Source organism: Ursus arctos, unplaced genomic scaffold (genome assembly GCF_023065955.2).
Source record: "Ursus arctos isolate Adak ecotype North America unplaced genomic scaffold, UrsArc2.0 scaffold_9, whole genome shotgun sequence".
Classification (NCBI taxonomy): domain Eukaryota; kingdom Metazoa; phylum Chordata; class Mammalia; order Carnivora; family Ursidae; genus Ursus; species Ursus arctos.
In genome coordinates this window covers 2,659,547-2,682,764 of record NW_026623111.1, presented here as the reverse complement: position 1 = coordinate 2,682,764, position 23,218 = coordinate 2,659,547, and the positions used below count along the sequence as shown (strand labels likewise).

The window sequence follows — 23,218 nt, the reverse complement described above, 5'->3', positions numbered from 1 at the left end:
TCGCTGCCCCTCATGGACAGACTGGTAGTTTTCCATCACAACAAACCTCACAGGAGGCCAAGCTGGCCTGGAAGATCCGTCAGCCTCAGCTCTGGCCAACCTGACTGGGGCGCCTTTCCAGAACCCACTGGGCCGGCCTCGCGGGCTGGCCTCTCCCACCATCTGCAAACCTCGTGGCCGGGCAGCCCTCTCTACTACGTGTTCACTGAGCCTCTGAGAATCACTCCGGCACATGACCGTTGATGGCGTTCCCATGGCCACGGCCTGGTCGGATCCCCCACCCCTGCCAGGCCCACGTCTGTCCGTCCGTTGTTCACCCCTTTACGGTTGCAGAACCCACACCGGAGAAGTCACCAGGTGCCCAAGGAGGCACACGGGACTCGCTGTGCTCTCTGCTCAGCCACGTCATCACCCAAAAACCTCTCCAAATTAGAAAGTCTAGAAAACAGAGCGTCATGGGAGTGGAGCCACTGAGTGGGGAGCCTTGGGTCCGGCCTCTCTCACGCCCATGCTTCCTGGACACTCACATCTCCACGGCATCCACAGCGTCCACAGCAGGTCCTAGGGTGGCTGAGTCACTCTGCGCGGTTTGAGTGCACCATGAGGTCCTCCTCCACTTACTAGTGGACTTTTGGGTTGTTTCCAGGTGTTTGGCTATTATAAATAAAGGTGTTTTAAACATCAAAAAGAAAAGAAAAAAGAAAAAACAGCCAAGGTCTGCGGAGCCTCGCTCCCCAAGGAGCAAACCTCTAATCACACGGCTGGGGCGGCCTCGTGCTGCACGGTCCACGCAGGGCACGGCCACAGAAAGAGCGAGGAGGTGGACCACAACCCCACGGCCCCGTGTACCTGCCCTGGGGTTGCACCCCGGGTCGAGGGACCTCGCGGGCCCCCCCAGGCCCAGGGCCACGAGCACTTTTCCACACTGTGTCCTGTTAGCTCAGGGACAGGTGTGTGGGGCTCCCCGGCCCTGCCCCACTGCAGCCGCCAGTCCTGGCATTGCTCGCCGGCTCCCAGCCCCCCACCCCTGCAGGGTTGGTGTGTGGACTGAGAGCTGCCAACGATGGAGCCCAACCTCCCCTGAGGGCCGACTGTGGGCCAGACGCTCTCCCAGGACTTCCTGTGACCCTGTGGGATGGCACGTACCAGTCCTGGGGCTACAACTGGAAAAGCAAGGCAGGAGAAGAGGGGACCTTGCCCGCACCACAGCCGTGTGCGGGGCCGGGAAATGGACTCAGGGCATGTTGTGGGCTGACCTGCCTCCAGTTCCTGTGTTGAAGTTATGACCCCCAGGACCTCAAATGTGACTGGATTTGGAGAGGGTGTTTAGAGGTGATCTAAGTAAAATGAGGTCATATGGGTTTTATCAGTCTGACCAGTGTCCTTATAAGAGGAGGGGATGGGGACACAGACACATTGATGCACGGAGGGATGACCACGTGAGGACACGGGGAGAAGACGGTATCTACCCAGCAAGGAGAGCGGCCCCTGGAGGAACCAGCCCTGTGCACGCCTGGGACCCTGACTCTCCGTGTTCGGGATGGGGAAGACGCGCACTTCTGCTGTGCGAGCCTCCAGGCTGGGGCCCCGGGACACTAACAGGGCTAACCCTGGGGCGCTTGCTCCCAGCTGCCCCACCTGCAGGTGAGACTGTGTCCCAAATCCCTGTGCCCCGAGGAGATGGCTCACGTGTAGCCCCCGCCCTGGCCCCAACCCTCCCGCAGCGGCAGGTCACCCGCACACAGCCGCCCACGGTCTGTGATGCTCCATTCGCCTGCGTGGGTCTGTGGCCTGACCCCCCACGAGACGGCTCCACAGTCCTCGTGGGCAAGGGCGTGCCAACCAACCCCGTGCCAGGTGGTCCGCGCTCCACAGACGTTGTTGAAAGAATTGCCAACATATGTTGTTTTCGCCTGAATAGCAGTAATAACGACGGGGGCATCACACCCTCGTGGGGTCTCATCGGCGATGAAGCTCCTTGGGGCTGCGCCCAGGGGTCCATGCCTGCGGCCTCTCGGCCTTCTTAACCGCGGTCTGCGCGGTGTGCCGTGTGGCGCGAGCGGAGTCCGCTGGGGCAACAGAGGCTCCGGAGGCTGAGGGCCCGCCGAGCGCGGAGCACCTCAGGACAGCACAGAGGGGGCACCGGGCACATCGGGCATGCAGGTCGCAGCTCCCTGGGGGCCACTCACCCACCTGCACACTAGGGCCCTGGGCCCATGGGGAGGGGAAACGAGCCCCCCACCCTCCCCACGCCTCATGCCAGCGTCTTGTGCTGCACGCACGAACGATGCAGCAGGCCCAGCCCTGTCTCCTGCAGCTGGTCAGCCTCCGTGCCCCGAGCATGGCCATGGCTCTGGAGCCCACTCCTGCAGGCCGGCACCACTGCTCCCACCTGACAGGAAAGGACACGAGGCCCCAAGAAGGCAGGGAAGTCATGCAGCTCAGCCTTCCTTTCTCCCACCGTGTCCTCCTAGAGCCCAGCAGAAGTCAGGAATCTGAGAGCCTCATGACAGCAGGGGCCTGACAGCAAGCAGGCCCACCCTAGAGGCCACTGATGACCCCATCACTGAGTCAGGGGACCGCATCTCTGAAGCCCAGGGGACCCCATCACTGACACCAGGGGACCCTATGTCTGACACCAGGTGACCCTATCTCTGATGGCCGGGGGGTCCCATCTCTGACACCAGGTGACCCCATCTCTGACACCAGGTGACCCCATCTCTGACACCCAGGTGACCCCATCTCTGATACCCAGGTGACCCCATCTCTGACACCCAGTTGACACCATCGTTGATACCCAGGGGACCCCATCTCTTACACCAGGTGACCCCATCTCTGACGCCCAGGTGACCCCATCTCTGATACCCAGGTGACTCCATCTCTGAAACCCAGGTGACCTCATCTCTGACCCCCGGGGTACCCCATCTCTGACACCCAGGTGACCCCACCTCTGGTACCCAGTTGACACCATCTCTGATACCCAGGTAACCTCACTTCTGATGCCCAGGGGACCCCATCTCTGATACCCATGGGACCCCATCTCTGACACCCAGGTGACCCCATCTCTGATACCAGATGACCTCATCACTGATGCTCAGGTGGCCTCATATCTGATGCCCAGGTGACACCATCTCTGACACCCAGGTGACCCCATCACTGACACTCAGGTGACCCCATCTCTGACACCAGGTGACCCCAGGTTAGGGCTTTCTCAGGCCTCCTGGCCACCCTGGTCTCTGTCCACTCCCACCGGTCAGCGGTGTGAGACCCACCGACAGCCAGGGTGACTCCACTCTGGGTCATGACCTCTCCTGGTCTCCCAGCAGACTGTGTGCTCCCTGGTGCCTTTATGGGGTGTAAGCCCATGGCTTTCATTCCCACTCCCCAGAGCCAGTGCCCGGCAGAGCACGGGCTCATGCACGGTTAAGGAAAGCAGGGGAGGGGAGACACATACGTGAGTTCGGCCAGCTCTTTGCTGGCCTCGACAGTGTCTGTGGAAACTGCTCCTGACATCTGGGGTTGGAAGTTCAGGGGGCAGATGGCTTCTGTATAAAATGGAAAGGTCAGGGCAGTGCTTACAAGGACGGGACCATCCCAGGGGGGTAGTGAGCTCTCAGCCACCAGAGGTATGGAAGGGGAGGATCTGGGCTATGGGACCTGTATGTCTCTTCCAGCCTCAAGGAAGCCTGTGCTCTTCTCCCCATCTTCCTGCTGTGGTCTCACACTCCCCATGTGGAGGCCACAGGGCCCCTCCAAGCCCACTCTGTACTCCCCTCTGTGGCTTTTCTGATCCTCTAGAAAGTCAGCTGGGGGAACGGGGAGGAGGACAACCCCCTGGCCTTGACGCTCCCTGAGTGCATATGTGGCCTTTAGACCAGGTCTCCCTGAGCCTCAGTTTCCCCATCAGTAAAATGGGTCCAGGTGGTCTCTGGAGGTTTTGAGCTTCAATCGTCCACAATTCTCAGGAAACCAGGGGCATTCTCCTCCTGAAAGCACAGAGGAGAAGAGAGGGCCCCTCATGAGCAGTAATCCCCCAGGTGACCCAAAGAGATTCTTGCAGCATTTAGTAAGCACCCACTGGGTGCTGGCCTCTGTGTGAGGTCTGGAGATGAGATGAAGGGACCCGACCCAGGCTGTGCTGGAGGAGGCTGGTGGCCCGGCCTGAACACCCCGTCCTGTCCTAGGACTTGGCCTGAGCCTCTGGCCACACGGGCTGTCTGGTCCGAGGGGCTGGGCCCGCCACTGGAGCTGAAGGCCCGTCAACCCTGCACCCCCAACCTGTGCCCCAGGGCTCCGGAAGCCCCTCACCTCCCTCCATGGTCCCAAAGCCCAGTGGCGGCCAAGGGGGAGAACCTGTGGGCCCGAAACCGGAGGGAAGCCCAGCTGAGCACCGGTCTCTGAGCCGGGCACTCTACAGCTGTCACAGGGCCCCCCCAGAAGCCGTGTGAGGTAGGAAGGCCAGCACCATTGCCTGTGCCCACTACCCAGACGAAGGATCCCACCGCTCTGTTCCCAGCCGGGTCAGGGCCCTTCGAAGCCTGAAGTCACCCTGAGTGCCCAGCCTCAGCGACCAGGAGAAACCCACCCCGGGCCAGCTGACACAGGGGTCACCTTGAGGCCACGCCCCCCACCATGCTATGGGGGTCCCCGCAAAGGCGTCGGTGCACCCAGACCCCGGGAGGGGGAGGCCTAGCCTGCCTGGGCATCGCTGACAGGTTGTCATTTCCAGCCGCTCCGGGCACGTCGGGCACCATCACTGGGTACTCAGTGTCAGCTGGTCGCACGGGCGCTGGGCCGCGGGCAAACCCCACCGTGGCCGCGAGGGCCGGGCTGGCGGCACCCCCGGCGGTGGAGCGGCGTCCACGGCAGAAGGGCGTCCTGGCTTGGCCTCCTGCGCGAGGCCGCGGCGACCCGCCTGCTGTGAACAACAGCTTCGTTTGAACCAAGTAGAAGAGGGCTCGCTTTGCTTTAAATTCGATTTGCGACGGCAGGGCAGTCCAGGAAACGGGTGAGCGATTGTGTTGACAAACATTTCGGCTTCCTATATCCTGGGTGGGGTGACCTGGAGCAGCGGCTCCGGATTCGGAACCGTTTCTAAGACAACAAAATAAAAACAAAGGCGGCCTCTATTCGCATGGCGCAGGGACGGGGACCCTGTCATTTCACGGAGCGGCTGGGGTTGTAGAGCACGGATTACATCAGAAATAATGAAGCAACAGCAGAAAGGTGCAAATCCTGGGCCCGGTCTGACCTCAGCGGCTCAACGTTTAATCTCAGGGCTGCTCTCAGGGGAGAAGGAGCAGAGACCGCACAGAGAAGCAACCCCACTCTGCACACGACACCCAGGGCTCTGGAGGGTCGTCCCGCACCCCGAGCCTGTTTTCTCCTAGGAACATGAGGCTAGTTAACATGGGGCTACGGGTGGCCCATGGGGACTCAGTGTGCTACAAGGGTCTCTTCATTCGTGCCCTCTCTGGAGCTCAGTTTTCCTGTCTGTAAAATGGGACCGTCCTACCCAGCTTGGCAGAAGCGTGAGAAGCAGAGGGAGCGCCCCGCCCAAGGCTGGCAGGCAGAGGGCGCACGGCACACCCCTGCTGCTGGGCCCCCGCTCATGTCCGCTCCTTTTTATCATGATCCTTCATGGCTCCCGTCTCTGGGCCTCTCTGGAAAGTGGGGAGGGGGTTCTCCAACGGGGCCGCCCTTCGGGCATCTTCCATCCAGAGCTCTAGGAGGGCTGCACGGGGTTCTTTGGTTTCTGTGGGTGCTGCAGTCAGTTAAGAGCTAATTAAGTGCAGGGAGGGCAGGAGGGGGGGCCCCGCCCACCAACATTTGAACATGTGGCTTCAGCAGCCACGGTGCACGTGCAGTGGAAAGTCCCCCGCAGCCCCAGAGCCCAGCTGGGCGTGCCTGCCTTCCCTCCGAGTTTCTCCCCAGCGCCCTGAGTGCCACAGCCCCAAATGGCTTGGGACCCAGCACCCTGCACGGTGGGCACTCCCTGGTGGCTCTCGGGTAGGGGATTCAGGGGTGATCCTGGTCCGGCATCTTCGTAGGTGAGGAAGGATGGCCCTGCAGCACGAGGGAGGCCCGCTCTGCCCGACCACCTGGCCAGGATGACACACTGTCCCCATGTTCACATCCTCGCTGGGTTTCCTGCGCTGGGACGAGGGGGCAGTGCCTGGCCCAGCCTTGGGGACCTGTGGCTCCAAAGGGCTTTCTGGATGTGAAGCCTGGTCTGAGATGGGACTGCTCCTGGCAGAGGGCACGGCCTGCATTAATAAAGGCTCAGGAGAGGCAGATTGAAGCCATGAGCGGGGGTGGGGTGGGGGGGGTGGAGGTTTGGAGGTAGAGGGTGGGGGGTGGGGGTGGAGGAGCTGACCGCCTGCGAGCTCCCAGCAGCGCGGGCTTGTCCTGGGGCCTCGGCGGCCCTGCGCCAGGTCAGCTAGGCAGCGCCAAAGCCTCTTGCTGGCACCATGTGTACAGGCTGCAGGCATCGCGGCTGCGTGGCCCCCGTCTCCGTCGCAGGGCCGGTCCCTCCCCAGGGACTGCCATGTTCCACAGCTGTACCCCACCCTCCCCACCCACCCCCCAGCCAGCTAGGGCCTGGCCCAGGGAGGGGCAAGCTCGGGGGTGTTGGTGGCATACGTAAGGAATAGCCCAGTCGGGGCCCCTGAGCTTCCACTACCCCCCCCAACAGAGACCGGGGCTTGAATGCCCCTCCAGAGATCTCCCCAGGCCTGAAAGCGCCCCTCCAGAGGAGACTCCTCGGGGTCAGGGAGCCCTGTGGGGTGGCCCCCAGCACAGGCTCGGGCAGGCTTCCACAGCCGCCCTGCCGGTCTCCAGCTCTTCCCATCAACCTGGAGGCTGAGCCTCGGCGCACGACCTGTTTCCTCTTTCTCCATCACTGCTGGGCAGCTCAGACCACATTTTGTGCTCAGCCAGGAGACCAGAATGCCCCCAAACGGGGCTTTCTGGCCCAGCGTTCCCCCTCTGCCCTGCATGGCGATCCTTATCTTGACAATAATAATCCCATTGTACCCCAGGTGTTCCCTGGGAGCAGCCACAAATCCTCTTGGCAAGAAAGAGACACGTTTTTGGTCCCCAGGGCTCTCCTTTGGCCCTGGGCTGGCGGTCAACTCTGCTTCCCAGGCAGACCTCAGAGGCATGGCACCGCACCCCCAGCCCCAGCCCAGCCAGGAAAGGATATGCAGCCTACTTATGGCTGCTGGGAGGTAGGGTCCACCGTGCCTGCTGGGGTCCCTCTCGGGCTTCTACCACCCAAACCCCTCACCCTGCTTCTCTGCCCCACCAACATGTGATGCTCTCAACAGCCCAGCTGGTCAAAGGGGAGGATGACCCTTAGGAATGAGGGAGGCAGCTTGAGGCCCCCTGGATACTCACGGCAGACCCAGGGCAGGGACAATGGTCCTCAGGGTGGGAAACTCTCACTGGGGCCCCTCCCTCCCCCACTGCTCAGCTCTGAGGATCTGGACTTCTACTATCCTGGGACTCACCCCCTCCCATTCCTGTGAGACCCGCATGTCTACATAGCACCCGTCAGATGCCCCCTGGTACGTAGGGGAGGCTGCCCATCCCTGCCCACGGAGAGCCACAGGCTGACATGTGGCCAGATGCCTGTGTGGTCCCACATGGGGCCGTGGGGCCTGCGGGCACCCTGGCAGGGCCCAGGGCATCTTCAGCCTGGCTGCCCCCTGCCTCTCCCTTGCATGCGGGGGGTCTGCCTGCGTGAGGGTGGCTGGGGGTGGCAGGGATGCTGCGTTCGGCTTGGCCACGGCTGCCCAACCAGACTCAAGTTGGGCCTGCAGGCGCGTGTGTTTTGATCCGAGGCTGCGCTGGAATATTTGAGTCCTGCCGACGGATGTGATATAAAAACAGCCGGCTGCCAGCACAGCCGGGAAGGACCGCTTCCTCGCCAGCAAGTGCCGCGGCAACGTGTTCTCTCCCGCCCCTCAGCCCCCACCCCCGGAGCCGGGGGCAGCACCCAAAGAGTGGAGTTGCTTTGCTGAAGTATTAATTCTGCATGCTCCGAGTAATTTTTTTTAAATTCCATACTGAGCTGTAATGGATTATTTGGATTATTCCTTTTTCCCCTTTTCTACAAGCTCAGCAATCGAATTAAAATTCAAGAATTAATTTAAACAAATGTATGTCTCTGTACGTCTCCTAAGAACTGCATCAGCGCTGGGCTGGGGCTGGGTACAGCGTTCGGGCCAACCCCCCACTCAGGGCCCGGCTCTCCTCGATCTTTTTGCGGATGCTTTTTTATTTTGTCTGTGATCTCCCGAGAGCCCAAGGGGAAGCGTTGGGCAGAACGGAGGCTGTGTGAAATGTTTCTTGCCCGGTGAGGCCCAGGGAACACCCGTGGTCACAGGACGTTGGAGCCAGGTGCTCAGGGCCTGGGCTCTGGAGTTGGATGTTTCTGGGTTGCTGGTGTGCCCGCCCCCCTCACACCTGCGGTTCCCGGGGCTCCGTGTCCTCAGCCGCAGAACGGGGTCAGCAATGAGCCTGGAGTAGACGTGGAGATGCCCGGACGAGAGGAGAGCCACCGTGTGAGGGAACAGGGAGCAGCGGACTGACCGGAGGTCTGGGCCCCCACTCCGCGCACTGCAGAACACCCCCCCCCCCGAAGATGGTTTCCGGGCCACGTCAGGAGCGGCCGGTGCTGGCGGGTGCCCTCAGGGAGCCAGCAGCGTCCCCGCGGCACCGTGCCGATGAAGACAGCGAGACTCCGAGCAAGCCGGCTGGCCCAAGTCCCTGCGGCAGGGCAGGGTGAGAAGCCAGGTTCCGGCTCTGTTTATCCAGCTGAAGAGACGGCCTCTCCAGGCGGCAATCACCATCAAGTGGTGAACATCTGCTGGCTGAATGGGGCATTAAGCACCAGGCGCCGGCAGGCCCAGCGACAGCCCTGGAAGGTGCAATTCTCGCAATCAGGGAGCAAGCAGAGCAGGCTGTGCTGACATTCTTCCGTGGGCCGCGTTCCACGCTGCGTGCTCCTGTGGCCGACTCGGAGCGCGTGCCCCAGAAGCCCTGCGTGGGGGTGTCATTACCCCACAGCACCGAGGAGGCCCTGCAGCTCAGAGGGATTACCAGCGCCAGCCATGCCATCTCCAAAGGAAGGCCCCCTCTTGAGGGAGGCCCCCCGATTCAGCGGGCAGTTTGGACCACAGTCGGCCAGCCCAGCAGGGCCTGAGCTTCCAACACACACCCCTCCAACTTCACAGAAGGGTGCTGAGGCGCAGGGAGGGCAGGGCTTCGTCCGAGCTAGCTCAGCAACCCTACAACAGAGTCAGGCCTCTGACACGGGCACCCTGCCAGGCCCCTGCCTGGGGGTGGGTCAGTGATGCCCGACTCAGCCGGATCGGCCTTTCCACGCCCCACCCCGCACACGCTCTCTGTCTCAGCTTCCCCACCAGCCCCTGAGCCTAAACGCAGCAGGTGTGAGTGCTCTCACATGAGTGAGTGTCGGCATGAGCCTGAGGAGTTCTTCCCAGGTGGGGTGTCCTGAGTACCCATAACTTGGGGTGATGGGCAGGGCAGCTGCAGAGGAAGGTCTCCAAGGGACAGCCTCCACACGTTAGACCAGGGAAGGGGCCTGCCCTGGCTCCTGAATCAGGGGATAGGGACTTGGGAATGGAAGGCAGGACTTGGGGCTAAGCCATCCTGGGGACACACGCACGGCCACCCCAGGTCCAGGACAGAGGGGTGGTGATCCGAGAGAGAACTCAGCTGGGCAGGTGGGCTGGCCAGGGGAGGGTGCATATGGAAGGCCGAGGGGAACCCAAGACGGAACGACAGGAGGGTAGGACAGTCACGGCGGGGGTCTGCAGAATGGGCCCCCACCAGCCAGGACTCTCCAGGCTCTGTGATGGGGGCTGGAAAAGTCTGGGGGGGAGGACTGCGCTACTTAATGCTGGCTTCTTCTAGCCACCCTCCTCAAGCCTCAGTGTGAGTACAGACACCCTGGGACTGTGTAAGGGGCAAGGCCTGGCTACATGGGGGGGGGGGGGGGTTGGGGAGGACAGACGGTGCCCGGCCCCCTCCCCAGCCAATGCAGGTGGTCCCATTGTTTTGAGCCTTAATGTTCCAAACAATAAGAAATTGGTAAAGGTGTCTGGTATGGAATAAGGGTCTGGGGACTCGTCTTGGCCTCCACCCCACCCCATATGTGGGTGGGGCCCCCTTCTGGGCAGCTCTCGGCCGCCCTACCTCCTCCAAAGGGGCAAACCCACAAAGTGTTCAGAGGCAGGGGACTGACCCAAAGTTACTGGGGGGCAGGCAGAATTGGAGCCTTGGGTCACGAGAGCCCTGCCTCCCTCCACTGGAGAGGGGCTCCCTGGCTAGGAACTGGATGGGGGGCAGGGATGGGGGGAGGGGGGACAGACCTCTAGGATCTAAATAGGGACCCAATTTGGGGGAGTTCTTGGTTTCTTTTGCATCTCAGCCAATTACGGCACAAGAACTTTAACTTTCCTATTAAAAAAAAAAAAAGACGCCCTTCCTTCTTCTTCAAGAGGAGATGCTGGAATCTGGAGACCGGGAGTGTCCTCCTTCCACCCCCTGGAGGAGGTTAGGCAGGGTGAGGTCTGGAAGGTACCCCCCACCCCCACCCCTACTGGCGGCTTAAGGACACAGCTGCACCCAACACTTAGATTACAAAGGTTTATTTAGAAAATAGTTTGGTTGTTTTGGCTGTCATTTTTGGCAAACATTTAAATACTTTCAATAACCAAAGATTGTCAGTGCCTCTTTCCTCCCCCAAGACAGCCGCCCCCACTAGGTCCTGGGGAGTCAGCCCTTGCTCAGAGGTGGATCTGGGTAGTGGTGTGGGGAGGGGGGGGCTCCTTTTTCGCCTTTTGGGAGGTTGCGTTCACTTCTGCTTTCTCACAGCCGCACCTCTGCAGGGGCCCCCAGCGCCAGATCCGGGCCTGAAAGCCCAGAAGCAGCCCTTCGCTGAGTTGGGAAGGCAGAGGGATCGCCCCTCTCTCCTCCCCGCCTCCCCGGGGGCCCTGCTGTCTCTCAGCCCACACTCCTGCCTTGCCATACCCTCCCCTACGACCTGGAGGCCAATCCATCCCTGGGTCTCTGGGAAAGCTGCCGCCCGCTTTCTCCTGGGGGGCCAAGCCTTCCCATGCCGCCGCCTAGAGCTGTCCAGGGTCTGCTGGGGGCCGGGCGCGCAGCTCACTGCCTGAAGCCCCTTCTCCTCCGTCGGAAGAGGATGTGCTTAAAGGAACGCCGGAAGTCCTGGTTAAACACGGTGTAGATGACCGGGTTGAGCGAGCTGTTGCAGTAGCCGATCCAGAAAAAGAACTTGAACAGCGGGTCGGGCACCTGGCAGGCCTCGCGGCAGATACCGTACAGGCTGTAGCTGAAGAAGAAGGGGAACCAGCAGAGCACGAACACGCCCATGACCACCGCCAGCACGAAGGTGAAGCGCTTCTCGCGCGCCTGGGCCACCTTGCGGCGGCACACGCTGCTGCGCGCCCGGCGGCGGCGCGACAAAAAGAATTCGACGGAGCGCGAGCTGGCGCGCGACAGGCGCCCGCCAGGACCCGGGGACCTCGCGGCAGCCAGCGCACCCGAATCGGTCGCCCCTGGCCCGGGCCCCGGCATGTCGGCGCCACCCGTCCCGGCTCCTCCGCCTGCGCCCCCCTCTCCGCCCGCGCGCCACCTCCCGCCCCGCCGCAGCGCACCCCGGCGCCGCCGCCGCTCGGCCGCCGCACTGCTGTCCTCCGGGTCCACGTCGGCGCACGGGCGGCGCGGGGGCGCGCAGTGCCCGTTCTCGCCCGCGCCCGCTGCCGCACCCAGCCCGTTCTCTGTGGTTGGGGACGCACCGTCGGGGCCCGCGGGCGCGCGCTTCTCGCTGAGCGTGCGCGTGCGCAGCTTGGCCACGCGGTAGATACGCGCGTAGACCAGGCCCATGATGAGGCAGGGCGCGAAGAAGGAGCCGATGCAGGAGGACAGGATGTACCACGTCTCGTCGTTGAGGCCGCACTGCGGGTAGGCGGCACTGTCGGGCTGGCGGTAGAGCGAGACAAGCGGTGGGAAGGAGATGACAGCCGAGATGAGCCACACGGCCACGATGGTCGCCTTGACGCGGCGCGGTGTGCGCTTCAGGTTGTACTCGACGGCCTGCGTCACCGACCAGTAGCGGTCCAGGCTGATGGCGCACAGGTGCACGATGGACGAGGTGCAGAAGAGCACGTCGAGCGCTAGGTACACGCCGCACCACACCTGTCCGAAGTACCAGTAGGCCATGAGCTCGTTGGCCAGCGAGAAGGGCATGACCAGCGTGGCCACCAGGATGTCGGCCGAGGCCAGCGACACCAGGAAGAGGTTCTGCGGCGCACGCAGCGCCCGGCTGGTCAGCACGGCGATCACCACCAGCACGTTGCCCACCACGGTGAAGACGATGAGGAAGCCCACCACGGCAGCCAGCCCCGCCACGGCGCCCGCCGAGTACTGGCCCGGGGGCGGCCCCCAGGCGTCCCCCGGCGCTGCGCCCGAGGCGTTGGCGGCCCCACCGCTGCCCCCCTCGCCGGCGCCGCTCGCGTTGGGGCCCGCCGCCGCCGCCGCCAGCGCCGCCGCCAGCGCCGGGGACGCCATGGTCCTCCCGCGAGCTACGCGGTCCCGCCTGGAGCCGGGGCGCAGCCGCGGCAGCTCCGGCGCCCCCCAGCCCGGGTCGGCGCCCGCATCGCCGCCTGCTCCTGGGGCGCGCCCGCCTGGGACCGCGGCGCCCCGCAGCCGGCCCTCGGCCGTGGTGGCTCGGCGGGCGAGCGGCGCGCCGGAGAGCGTGGCTGCCGGGCTCCCCGCAGCTGCCGCGAGCGTAAGTGCAGAGCAGGAGGCTCCCGGAGCGAGCGGCGACGCGGCGGCGGGGGGGAGGGGGGCAGGTCCTGGGGTCCTCGCGCGGCCCCGCCCTCGGCCCCGCTCACGGGGAGCGCCCCGGCCGCGAGCCCACGGTGATGCGGCGCCCGAGCGGGCGTGCCCGAGCGGCCCCGCGGCCACGGCACCCGGCCGGGGCGCAGGCTGCAGGCGGCGGCGGCAGCGGCGGCCCGGGCGCTCCGCCTCCCATCCGGCCGGCTAGGGCTGGGCGCACCGGGGCGCGGGCCGCCGCTCCTCCGGGCCCCAGCGCCCGCGCGCAGCCTCGGGCTCCAACTTTACTTTCCCGGGCAGGGCGCCGGCGCCGCCGCGCGTCCTCCTCCTGCTGCTCCGGGCGCGGGCGCCCCCCGCGGTCCGCGTTCGGCCGTGCGGGCTCCGCCTCGCCTGCCTCGCTCGCCTTAGCTGCGCCGCCGCCGCCGCCGCCTCCTCCTTCGCCGCCGCCGCCGCCGCCGCCGCCGCCGTGCGCTCGGCGCGAGTGCAGCCGCCCGGCCTCGGCTTCCAACTTGGGTAGAGTTGCGCAGCGGGGCGGGCGCGCGGGGCGGGGCGGGGCGCGGGCGGGCGGGGGCGGCCTGGCGGGCAGGCCAGCGCCGCCGGCCCGGGGGGAGCGGGCCCGGGAGCCGGAGCCCGCGGCCGCCTCGGCGAACCTGCCCGCGCGGCGCCGGGGAGGAGTCCGGGGCGGTGGCGCGAGGCGCGCGCGCACGGCGAGGGCGCCCCCTCCAGGGCCGATTGCAGTCTGCGGGACGGGGTTGAGTGCTTGCTGGCCTGGGCGGTGAGTTCCAGAAACCTGCTCTTTCTAAGACAAGAGCCTCCTAGCCTCCCCCGGGCACACGCGCACGCACACGCGGGCGCGCACACTTGCGCGCAGCGCCGGTCGGCTTGGGGTCCGCGGCCTGATTGGAGAGCCAGAGACTCGCAGCCTGGCGGAGGACGCGATGCTGCCTGGGTGCGCAGGGGTCCTGCCGAGTGCAGGTCGGGCTCCGATCTCTGGTCGGTGTTCCAGGGCAGAACCGCGTCCCTGCCCCCGGCCTCAGCTCCCTTCTCTGCCCACTTCCAAGCGCTGCTGGAGCATGAATCATGACGGCGGTGCCAGTGGAAGCCCTGGGCAGGCTCCCAGGCTCTGCATCCATGTTGGCAATTATCGAAGTTTAATTCTCATGCTCCGGGGCCCTGCTTTTAAAGGGTGGGGGGGGGTGTTCAAAATCACCGCCTCTGACAAACACCCAGAATGAAATTCCCGGATGACGGGCGGGTTTGCGTGGGTGCCTCATTCCTGCGGGCTTAGGGGCAAGCTGTTGGGGTATCTCCCTTACCCTCGGCTTGCCCCTGCCTTGTGTCTCTGTGCATTCCTTCCACGAACGTGCACTGTCGTTCCCCATCGTGTGCGAGCGCTGGTTCCCACCTGCAGGCAGCTCGAGGTCTGCGGGAGACAGACCCTGGGGAAGGGGTTGGAGTTCCCAGGCCTGGCATTTCTTGCTAGCAGGAGGGGAGGGCCTTTCCTCCCAGCAGTCCAGAAAAGCATGCAGGCCGGCCAGCACTTCTCCCTGCAGCCTCAGATGGGAGGATAGGGGTCATTCCTGTGACTGGTGGCCATGGGGTGGGACGCCTTTGGGTTCTAGGAAGGTGTCACAGGGAAGGATTGGAGCATCCCCTGTAGTGATGCCTAGAAATGTGTACGGCTTTGGGGCTGCTTCTCTTTTCTCTGAGCCCTGAGGCTCAAAGGGTCTTCTGTAGGAGAGCGCTGGTGTCTTTGCAGAGATGCCCACTGGGAGCCCAGCATCCTTGTCAGCCCCCTTACACGGAGGAGGGGGAGTCAGGCCAGGGCCAGGCCAGCCATCAGAGATTCTGGAGGGTGGGACTGCCCAAGGAGGGCCACACCTACCTTGCCAGTCCTGGGCTTTTATGCACTTTTTGGTAGCAAAGCCATGACTGCATGTGAGAGGCACGTGGCCCAGAGAAGGTAGGAAGCAACCATCCCCGTGAAAGGGCCCCCTGGTCTGGGAGGCCTGGAGTGTGCTTGCAGGGAAGACCCGCACACGTTGGTATCCTCCACGGTCGGCTTGCACCGGCCCTTGTCTGTAGCAGGCCTTTTGCTGTCTGGGACGGTTGGTGCCCCATGCTGCCATACTGCAGTGAATGCTCTCAGTGCCCTGGAGCTCTTCCCCCAGACTGGGAGTGGAGCTGTCAAGGAAGGCTTCCTGGAGGAGGTGACCTCTGAACTGCATTTGGAGAATGGAAGTAAGTTACTAGGAATCGAGAAGCCCCTACGGGTTGTGCTCCCTGTGGCAGGGGGATGGGTTTTGTCCTGGAGGCAGGGAGAACCAGAGGACGATCCAAAAAAGGTAGTGGCAGGGGTCAGATGTAGGTTTCGGGGAGTTCCCTCTCCCAGCAGCTGGCCAGCCACGTGGGCCTCCTGCAGACCCTGGGGGTTCTGTCTTGTGAGGAGCACTTTGGGGGATACTTTGGGGGTGTTGGGACATCCAGGGTCCTGGCTGCCCCGGACATCTCACATGTTCATACCCAAGGGCAGCCTAGCATGAAGAAGTTGGAGGAAAAAGGACAAAGGGGCCCAAAGCAGACAGGACTTCCCGCTGCCCAGGAAGCGGCTCGCCAGGCCAGGCTGGGGACATCCGGAGCGCCTGGCTGGCCCAGTGATTCAGGCCCCTGGGGACGCCTGGCTGGCCTTTTGACCTCAGGAATGCTGGCAGCATCTCCTGGCCTAACCCAGGAGGAGGCAGGAGGAAGCGCCTCTCCTGTGGGTCGGGGCCCAGAGGGGGAGAGGAGAGCTGGCTCCCCTAAAGAGTCCTCAGGGTGGAGAAGCTCTGGGCTGGGCTTTGGGGCTGCACTGAACGCAGACCTGCCTGCGTGCGAGGGAGGCCCCAGGGACCGCAGCTTTGCAGCAAGGAACTGGAGAGGCATCTCACCCTAGACATTGAAAATGAGGCTTGACGAACCACTCCTGATTATCCTGTAACAAGCCAAACAGCACGTGCCTGGAAGGCTGCCTGTCCCCGTGAGTTGCTGGTGGGCAGGCCTGGGCTTGGCAGGACCCGGAGGGATGACAGGGAAGGTGTTGTAAGGATTCAGGCTGCACTTGTGGAGGGGGAAGGGGTGAGGGCCCTGGGGAGAGCTGTGGGACCTCTTAGAAGGAAAATCACATAGCTGTGAAGCATCTTGGGGCTGCCGAGGCCGTGTTGCCCTTCCTCCCACCCATGATGAGTGGGGCCCAGAGGGAAGGGTTGGTCCAGCCAGGGCCTCACAGCCACGGGACACTGGGGCCAAGGCCCTGGGTGCTGTGGGAGGGAATCCCGGTACACACCTGGGGGGCAGTGCTCTTGTGTTCCATGAGCGGCCTCTGTCCTGTGGACGGGAGCTTGTCTCCCTGCACACAGGTATGCGTGCACACACACAGACGTGCACAAGTATTCAGTTGCACATGCACACACACACCCATGTGTACGTGTACACACACATTTCCGTGCACGCCTATGCTGGCGTAACCATGTACAACATGGACACATCCGTGCGTTCTGCATGCACACACATGCACACACAGCCACGTCAATGACACAGGGCATTCACATGCATATCCATGTGCACACACGCATACAGGTGCGTGCTTCCACGAGCAGGCGTGCGTGAACACACGTGTGTGCACATGTATTCACATGCTGCACACGCACATATCTGTGCACACACATACACTCTGCACACATATCCACGCACAGGTTCGTAGACACCTATCTGCACACCCGCATAAGATGTACATGTGTTCTATACACGCGTGTGCACATACATGTATCCATGCACACGCACGTGCATATACACACGTGCACACACATTGCCGCACACAGCCACTCACATGTGCATTCACATGGATCAACACACACCTGCTCACGTGTCCACCCCCACATAGAGACACGCATGCGCACAGGTGCCTGCGGCCTTGCTTCCCCCCCCCTTCCCGGGCTGTAGGGAGGGTGCATTTGGTCGCCCCATCGCGGGCAGCTCTTCCCGGTTTCAGGCGGGGTTCTGCCGCCTCAGCCTGCTCACCTCCACCCAGCTCGTTCAGATGGCTCTTCAGCCCACTCCCTCCAGGCTGCAAGCCCATTCATCACTGCCTGCCGTGGACTCCCGGCCTTGGCCATGCTGTTCTCCAGGCTGGCAACCCTTTGTCTCGTCTATCCCCAGGGCTCTTCCCTTCCTTCAGAATGTTGCACGAGATTCCACAGCAGGCTTCCTTGATCTCCCAGGCTAGACCAGGAGCCCCTTCCTTCACTGGCCTCCTGTGTGCCCATTGGGGGTGGGCCCTCGTCAGACCCCGTCCATCTCCACTGTGGGCTCCTGAGAGCAGGCCGTGTATCTCGCACTGTCTGGGACAGGGCCCAGCTATGGCTTACAGTAGGGGCTCAGTCAAAGCTGGCGCAGGGGTGGGGGGGGAAGGGTGAGGTAAGGAACCCCATGAAGGGCCTGATGTCCTCCGTGCCCCTTGGCCAGGCTGGACACCTGCAGTGTGCTCGGCACAGGTGGTCCCTGGCGGAATGCAGGGGCGCCTCGAGTGGGGAGCTGACGCCTCGACCAGGAGCTGCCAGTGCCAGAGCCCTGACCCCGCCCAGTGGCCCCCTTCTGCCTCGGTTCTGTGGCGGTTGCTCTTGCTGCATGTGGACATAATCTCCTGCTCGTCACTTCCTTGCTGTCTGGCAGCGCAAGAACCCCTGCCTCACCGGGCCTCAGTTCTCCCATCTGTAAGGTGAGGGTATTGGACTGGAGAGTTCTAAGGTCCATGCCAGCTCTGCCCCCACTTGGCTGTGAGCCCCCGGAAGTGGGTGTTGCAGCTGGTCTTCTGGGTCTGCTGGGTGCTTGCAGGGGAGGGGAAGGGCCGGGAGGCAGGCAGAGCAGCTCCTTTCACTTTTCCAGCAGGTGCGGCAACAGAGGGAGACTGGCCTGGCTTCCTGGTTTCCAGACCAAGAGGACTTGTTTCCTCCTTCGAGCTGACCTGAGGACTTTTTCCCCCCATGTTTATTTGAAATTTCATTTTTAAAGACAGGCAGGGAAAAAGGCTCGCTTCTCTGCCTGCCCCTCCCTGAAGAATTCCAGAACCGCTTTGTCTTGTTAGAACATGGCCTGGCTCTGCTGGCCCAGGGCCTGGCTCTCCACGCACTAGCCCGCAGACCAAGTCCATTGCAGTATCGATCACATTGATGGATTTGGCACAGCTGAGTTCTTACAGAGCTGGCAGAAGTCCCCTCCAGAGAAAGAACTGCTTCAGGGACCATCTTTGATTTGCAATGCGTGTAATAGATGAAAACAGTGGGTCAGCATGTCTCCCTAAGCACCAGCTGTGGACCTCACTCAGCCCAGGGCCTGCCGGAGCTCAAGCCCGCACCTGTCCCCAGCCCCTCCTGGCTGCTGCACGACCCTCTCGTGGCTTCCTGCCTCCAGCCAGCCCCTCTGCACCCCCGGGTCCAGGCTTGATGGCGTCCTCCCTCTCAGGCTTGCTGCTGCCCAGATGCCTGAGCCTGGCATTCAAGGCCCTCCTCGGGCTGGCCTCAAGTGCGGACTCTAAGGTCGTGCTGAACAGGTGTCCCCACAAGACCTTGGGAAGCCGCCCTTCCTTCCCAAGCCTCCTGGCCTGTAGACGGCACTAACAGAGTCCCGCCCCTAGGGCGGCCGTGCAGGCTCGGGCAGCAATGTCTGTGGGGCTCTGAGCCCTGGGCCTGCTCACCGCAGGGTCTGGGCCATGTCCGCCACTCTCCTGCCTCTGTTGCTACTCCCTGGGCCTGGAGAACCTGCTCTCACCTCCGCTCATTGCACACCTGGGCAGGTGGAAGACCCACCCCAGCACCAGGCTCCTGGAACTGCCCCCCTCAGGGTTCCCTGGACCACTGGGAAACGTCGAGATCCAGAGTCCAGCCTGGCCCCCCTCCTGCCCTCAATGGCTATGCCCAGGCTCCCAGAGCCCCCTGCCCATTAGGGAGCATCTCCCCCAGGCCGGGCCTGTCCTGAACAGTCCACAGGCCGTGGGCCCAGTTCACCTCTTTGGGGCCCTGCCGAGTATCTGCTACGGGTTCATCCCATTCTGCAGGAGAGGTCAGTGAAGCCCAGGGACCTGCGGCAGTGTGGCTCCCCTCCATCCCGCCATTATGCTGCTGGGCACCCACTTGCTTTTGCCTTGAGTCTGCCCCAACAACTGGCTTCTGTGCCGGGATGGCCTCGGAAGGGCTCTCTCGGGAGTGACCACCAAGCCGAGGCCCCAAGGCCTGGAGTGACCCTGTCCACGGGTCTGCCTGCCCACCAGGGGACCCTCCCCGGCCCCCTCCTCTAGGGCCAGATTTCAGGTCCGGCCCCTCATGTCACTCCCCGGAGATTCAGCATCTGTCCAGCAAAAGTCTACCGGGCACCTGATTCATGCCAAGTGTGGACGGTGTCTGTTGGCTATAGAGAGCAAGGCGCTACACGGGCCCCACACGGGGGACAAGGCACAGGCGGTGACCACCTGGGAGGTGCCAGAAGAGGGAGGAAGCAAGTGGCAGGGCCCGAGGGCTTCTGACCTGCCTGGGGGCTCGGCGAGGACTTTCTGGAAGAAGTAAGGGTTCAGCCCAGACAGGAGGAGGAGAAGGTACCAGCCTGTCCAACAAGAAGGCTGAGGAGTGCGTTCTGGGAGGGCGTGCTGTGTACCCAGCAGCCAGCACTCACTGTCTCCTGGCCCACTGTGCCCCCAGTGACCCAAGCCCTGGAATGATCCCCAGTCCTTGATTGTGAATATGATGGAGTGTCACTGCCTTAGGTCCTAATATGTTGACTGTGAGTTAAAGATTATCCTGGGTGGGCCTGACCTGATCAGGTGAAGTATCAGAGCTGTTCCGCTGGCCTCCAAGATGAAGCAATGTCATGAGAGGGGGTCCAAAGACAGGATCTAAGAGGGCCTCTAGTTGTGGAGAGTGGCCCCTGGCAAATGGCAACCGGAAAACAAGGACCACAGCCCCTGGGAACTGGATTCTACCTACAACTGTGCGAGCTTGGAGGGGCCATGGGCCTCAGGGAAAGCTCAGCCTCGGCTGACACCTTCATCTCGGCCTTCAGACCCCGAGCAGGGCACCCAGCCAACCTGCACCTGGACTCCTGGCCCATGGAAACTGTGAGACAATAAACGTGTGTTGTTTTAAGCTGGTCCCTTTGTGTAATTTGTTACGCAGCCTTGATAACTAAGACACCCCGCACCCGGTTTTTTCTGGTGGAGGAACAGCGATGGGCCCAGGAAAGGGGGACCCCTTCCCAGCACTGAGGGGAAAGCCATGATGCCACTAAGCATGTTACGATGGATCCATCTCCCTTCCCCAGTGGCTGGAGGAGAGGCCGCGTGGCCAGCCCCAGCCAATATCACCTCCCCGAAAATGAGCATGAAATGTACATGGAGGTCAACTGCCTTCCTTCCTGTTTGGTGCAGGGGGCGGGGCCAGAGCGGGCAGCTCTTGAGACCCGAGGAGCTGGACATCATGCTGTCGTTCCAGAACTTCCAAGCGAGCCCAGCCCGGAGCCACCCTTGGCCAGGCTTCCTGCGGAAGGGATGCTAAGTGGCCTTGGTGTCTGAGCCCTTGGAGAGGAGGCTCTGTAGCTCAGGGCTGATCGCGTCCTGACCGACTTGCTGTCCACAGCTCCCTGCTGCCTCCTCTGAGAATCACTGTGTCGTTCTGCTACAGACACAATACATACACATCTGTGCCCTAACCACCCCGACTGCGACACGTGACCTGACACGGCAACACGGACCTGCGGATGTGTCCAGCCGAGGACCGTGAGATGGGATATAATCCCAGAGTGGACCCTAAATGTAGTGACGAGGGTCCTGCTTAGTGAAGGAGAGACAAGGCGGTCAGAGTTAGAGCAGATGTGACAGCAGAAGCAGAGGGTGGGTGACGGGAGGAAGAGGCCATCAGCTCAGGCCCCTTCTAGGTGCCTCTAGAAGCTGGGAAAGAACCAGGAAACGGGGTCTCCCCTGGAACCTCCAGGAGGAAGCAGCCTGGCCAACCCATTTTAAACTTCTGCGTGAAGAGCCGTAAGATCCTACGTGCGTATCCTTATAAGCTACTCAGTGTCTGATCATTTGTTCCAGCGACAAGAGGGGATGAATACAGAGCCTGTAGGGGTTTGGGGAATGAATGCGTGAATGAACGAGTGAGCAGATGAATGAACAAACACCTGTAGGAGACAGGCATTTAGATTCCTGCTTTATAGGTAAGATCGCTGAGGCCCAGACAGCCCTGAGCCTGACTTCTCAGCAAGCCAGGTTCTGTCTGTCTGCTTTGCTGCCTCTCATTTGCTGAGCACCAAATGTGTGTAGGGCTCAGATGGGGGTAAAGAGTGAGACAGACTCTGTCCTTCACTGTAACCAGAGGTCCCGGGAGCCTGGGCCACGGCCTGCTCTCCCGAGTTAACTAGGGAAATCACAGCCTGGGCAGCGTGGAGGTGGGGCACGTGCATCGTGGGTGCCGCTAACCCATGCGGTATCCCGGCTCTCGCTCAGGGGCCCCCCTCCATCGTGAAGCCTGTCCCCCTGCTCCCTGTATCACAGTGGCCCCATGGAGAAATCGGGGAACGAGTCTGGAGGAAATGGTTCCTTAAATGAGGGCAAGTTCACGCCACCACCTGTGACTCCGCCGGTAGCAGGTACCATGCTGCAGAGGGAGGGGGTCCAGAGATTGTTTCGTTTTGGTTGGCTTTGATTTTTTTTTTCTTCAGATTTTCAGAAAATGCAGAAGAACCCTTGAAGTGTTTGGGAAAATAAGCGAAGAATGCTCACATTCAGCCTGACCCTGTGAAGTTTACCCAGCTTCCTACGTTGACCCCGATTGCCGAGTATTTCCGGAAGGCAGGGGGGCAGGCCCAGCAGTGTGTGCCGCTGGTGGGAGCGCTGGAATGTTTGTGTTGGAACCTGGACACCGTGAGCTTGGGCTCGGCAAGATCTGCTATGTTTCATTCTTGAGATTTCCCTTCCCAGAAAGGCTCTGATTTAAACCAGAACTTTGTTAGGATTGTGAGTCAGGGTACAGGCGATGCTTCTGTAACAAAGCAGCCCAGAATATAGCGGCCACAATGGGTGGGAGTGATGTCTCCCCCCCGCCCCGAGTCTGGGCAGGACCAGTATGACTGCCTGACGGGGGTGGAGGGTACTTGTGCCTTTGCTCTCTCCTTGGCCGTCCCCAGCAGGCATCTCCCACCTCCAGGTCTTGGTTGGCTGGTCCAGCCAGGGCCATTGCCATGACACCCACGGTCAGCCCTCAACCCAGCGGGATGGGTGGGCAAGGTCCTACAAACGCAGGCCATCCCCTCTGGAAGTTGCACACAGCCCTATGCTGATATCCCATTGGTCAGAATGTGGTCACATGCCCATACCTACTGCAAGGGAGGCTGGGAAATGTAGTCTTTAACAGGGCAGCCATATGCCAAGATAAATGCAGGGAGGGTTTCCAACCTGAGAACTGCTGACATTTGGGGCTGGGATCTCTTTGTTACGGGTGCCATCCTGCAAACTGCGGCATGTTTAGCAGAATCCCTGGACTCCTTTGACTAATGCTAGGAGCAGCCCCCAGTTGTGATGACTAAAAATGTCCTCAGACATTGCCCGGGGTCCCCTGCAGGCATCATCACCCAGCCAAGAACCACTGGACCAGATCAAGGTCCCAAACTCCAGCATCCACAGGGCTGGACCAGAGGAGCGCTGGGGCTGGGCTGGGCCCATGGAGAATGCCCCGTGGGGGGCGGGGCGGGGACAGCTACCTCTCGAGCCACCCTGCAAGGTCTCATACAGAGGAGGACAAAGTCTGGATTTTCACGTGAAATACAATTGCTTGCTGATAGCATCTAATTAAAACAGGAAAAAAGCTGTGTGGTGGCTACTGATTGAATTGTATTCCCCCAAAGATACATCTATGCACTTGCCCCCCGGGGCCCGTGAGGGTGACCTTATCTGGAAATACCGCCGTGGCAGATTTACTCAGGTTCACCAAGGTCATCCTGGACAGGGTGGGCCCTGATTCAATATGGCTGGTGTCCTCATAAGAAGAGACAGTGGAGAAAGGCACGCGAAGACAGAGCTAGCAGGGTGCTCCAATGCCTGACTGAGCCTCTGGGACCCCCCACCCCAGCTTGGCGGGCCAGTCTGCGGGTCTGGCTGCAGCGTGTTCCCAAGCCCCGCTGCACAGAGCAGAACACAGAGCTGTCAGACCCTTCTGTCTGGGGCTCACGGGGACAGTGACATGGGCCAGCTAGATGGCCCAGTCAGACCTCCACAGCCTGAGCCATAGCCCCACAGAGCCTGGGCCGGTGC

General features: G+C 62.2%; 1 protein-coding gene and 1 long non-coding RNA gene across 3 annotated transcripts; one reads left to right on the top strand and one right to left on the bottom strand.

Annotated features, from left to right (window-relative positions):
- Positions 1 to 10,671: 10,671 nt before the first annotated feature.
- On the bottom strand, positions 10,672 to 12,621 carry ADRA2C (adrenoceptor alpha 2C). The gene has a single exon (XM_026485861.3). It carries the CDS (start codon positions 12,619 to 12,621, stop codon positions 11,197 to 11,199), a length of 1,425 nt encoding a protein of 474 aa, XP_026341646.2. The 3' UTR covers positions 10,672 to 11,196.
- Positions 12,622 to 13,645: 1,024 nt separating this feature from the next.
- On the top strand, positions 13,646 to 20,057 carry LOC113245675 (uncharacterized). Of its 2 annotated transcripts, none has more exons than XR_003312781.3 (3): positions 13,646 to 15,129; positions 17,389 to 17,641; positions 17,812 to 20,057. It is a non-coding gene; the product is annotated as an uncharacterized LOC113245675 (long non-coding RNA). The 2 variants fall into 2 exon arrangements; XR_008958502.1 differs by having other exon boundaries at positions 13,646 to 15,904.
- The last annotated feature ends 3,161 nt before the right edge of the window (positions 20,058 to 23,218 follow it).

Coding starts and splice junctions, on each gene's coding strand:
- ADRA2C (XM_026485861.3), bottom strand. CDS start 12,621: ATGGCGTCCCCGGCGCTGGCGGCGGCGCTGGCGGCGGCGGCGGCGGGC.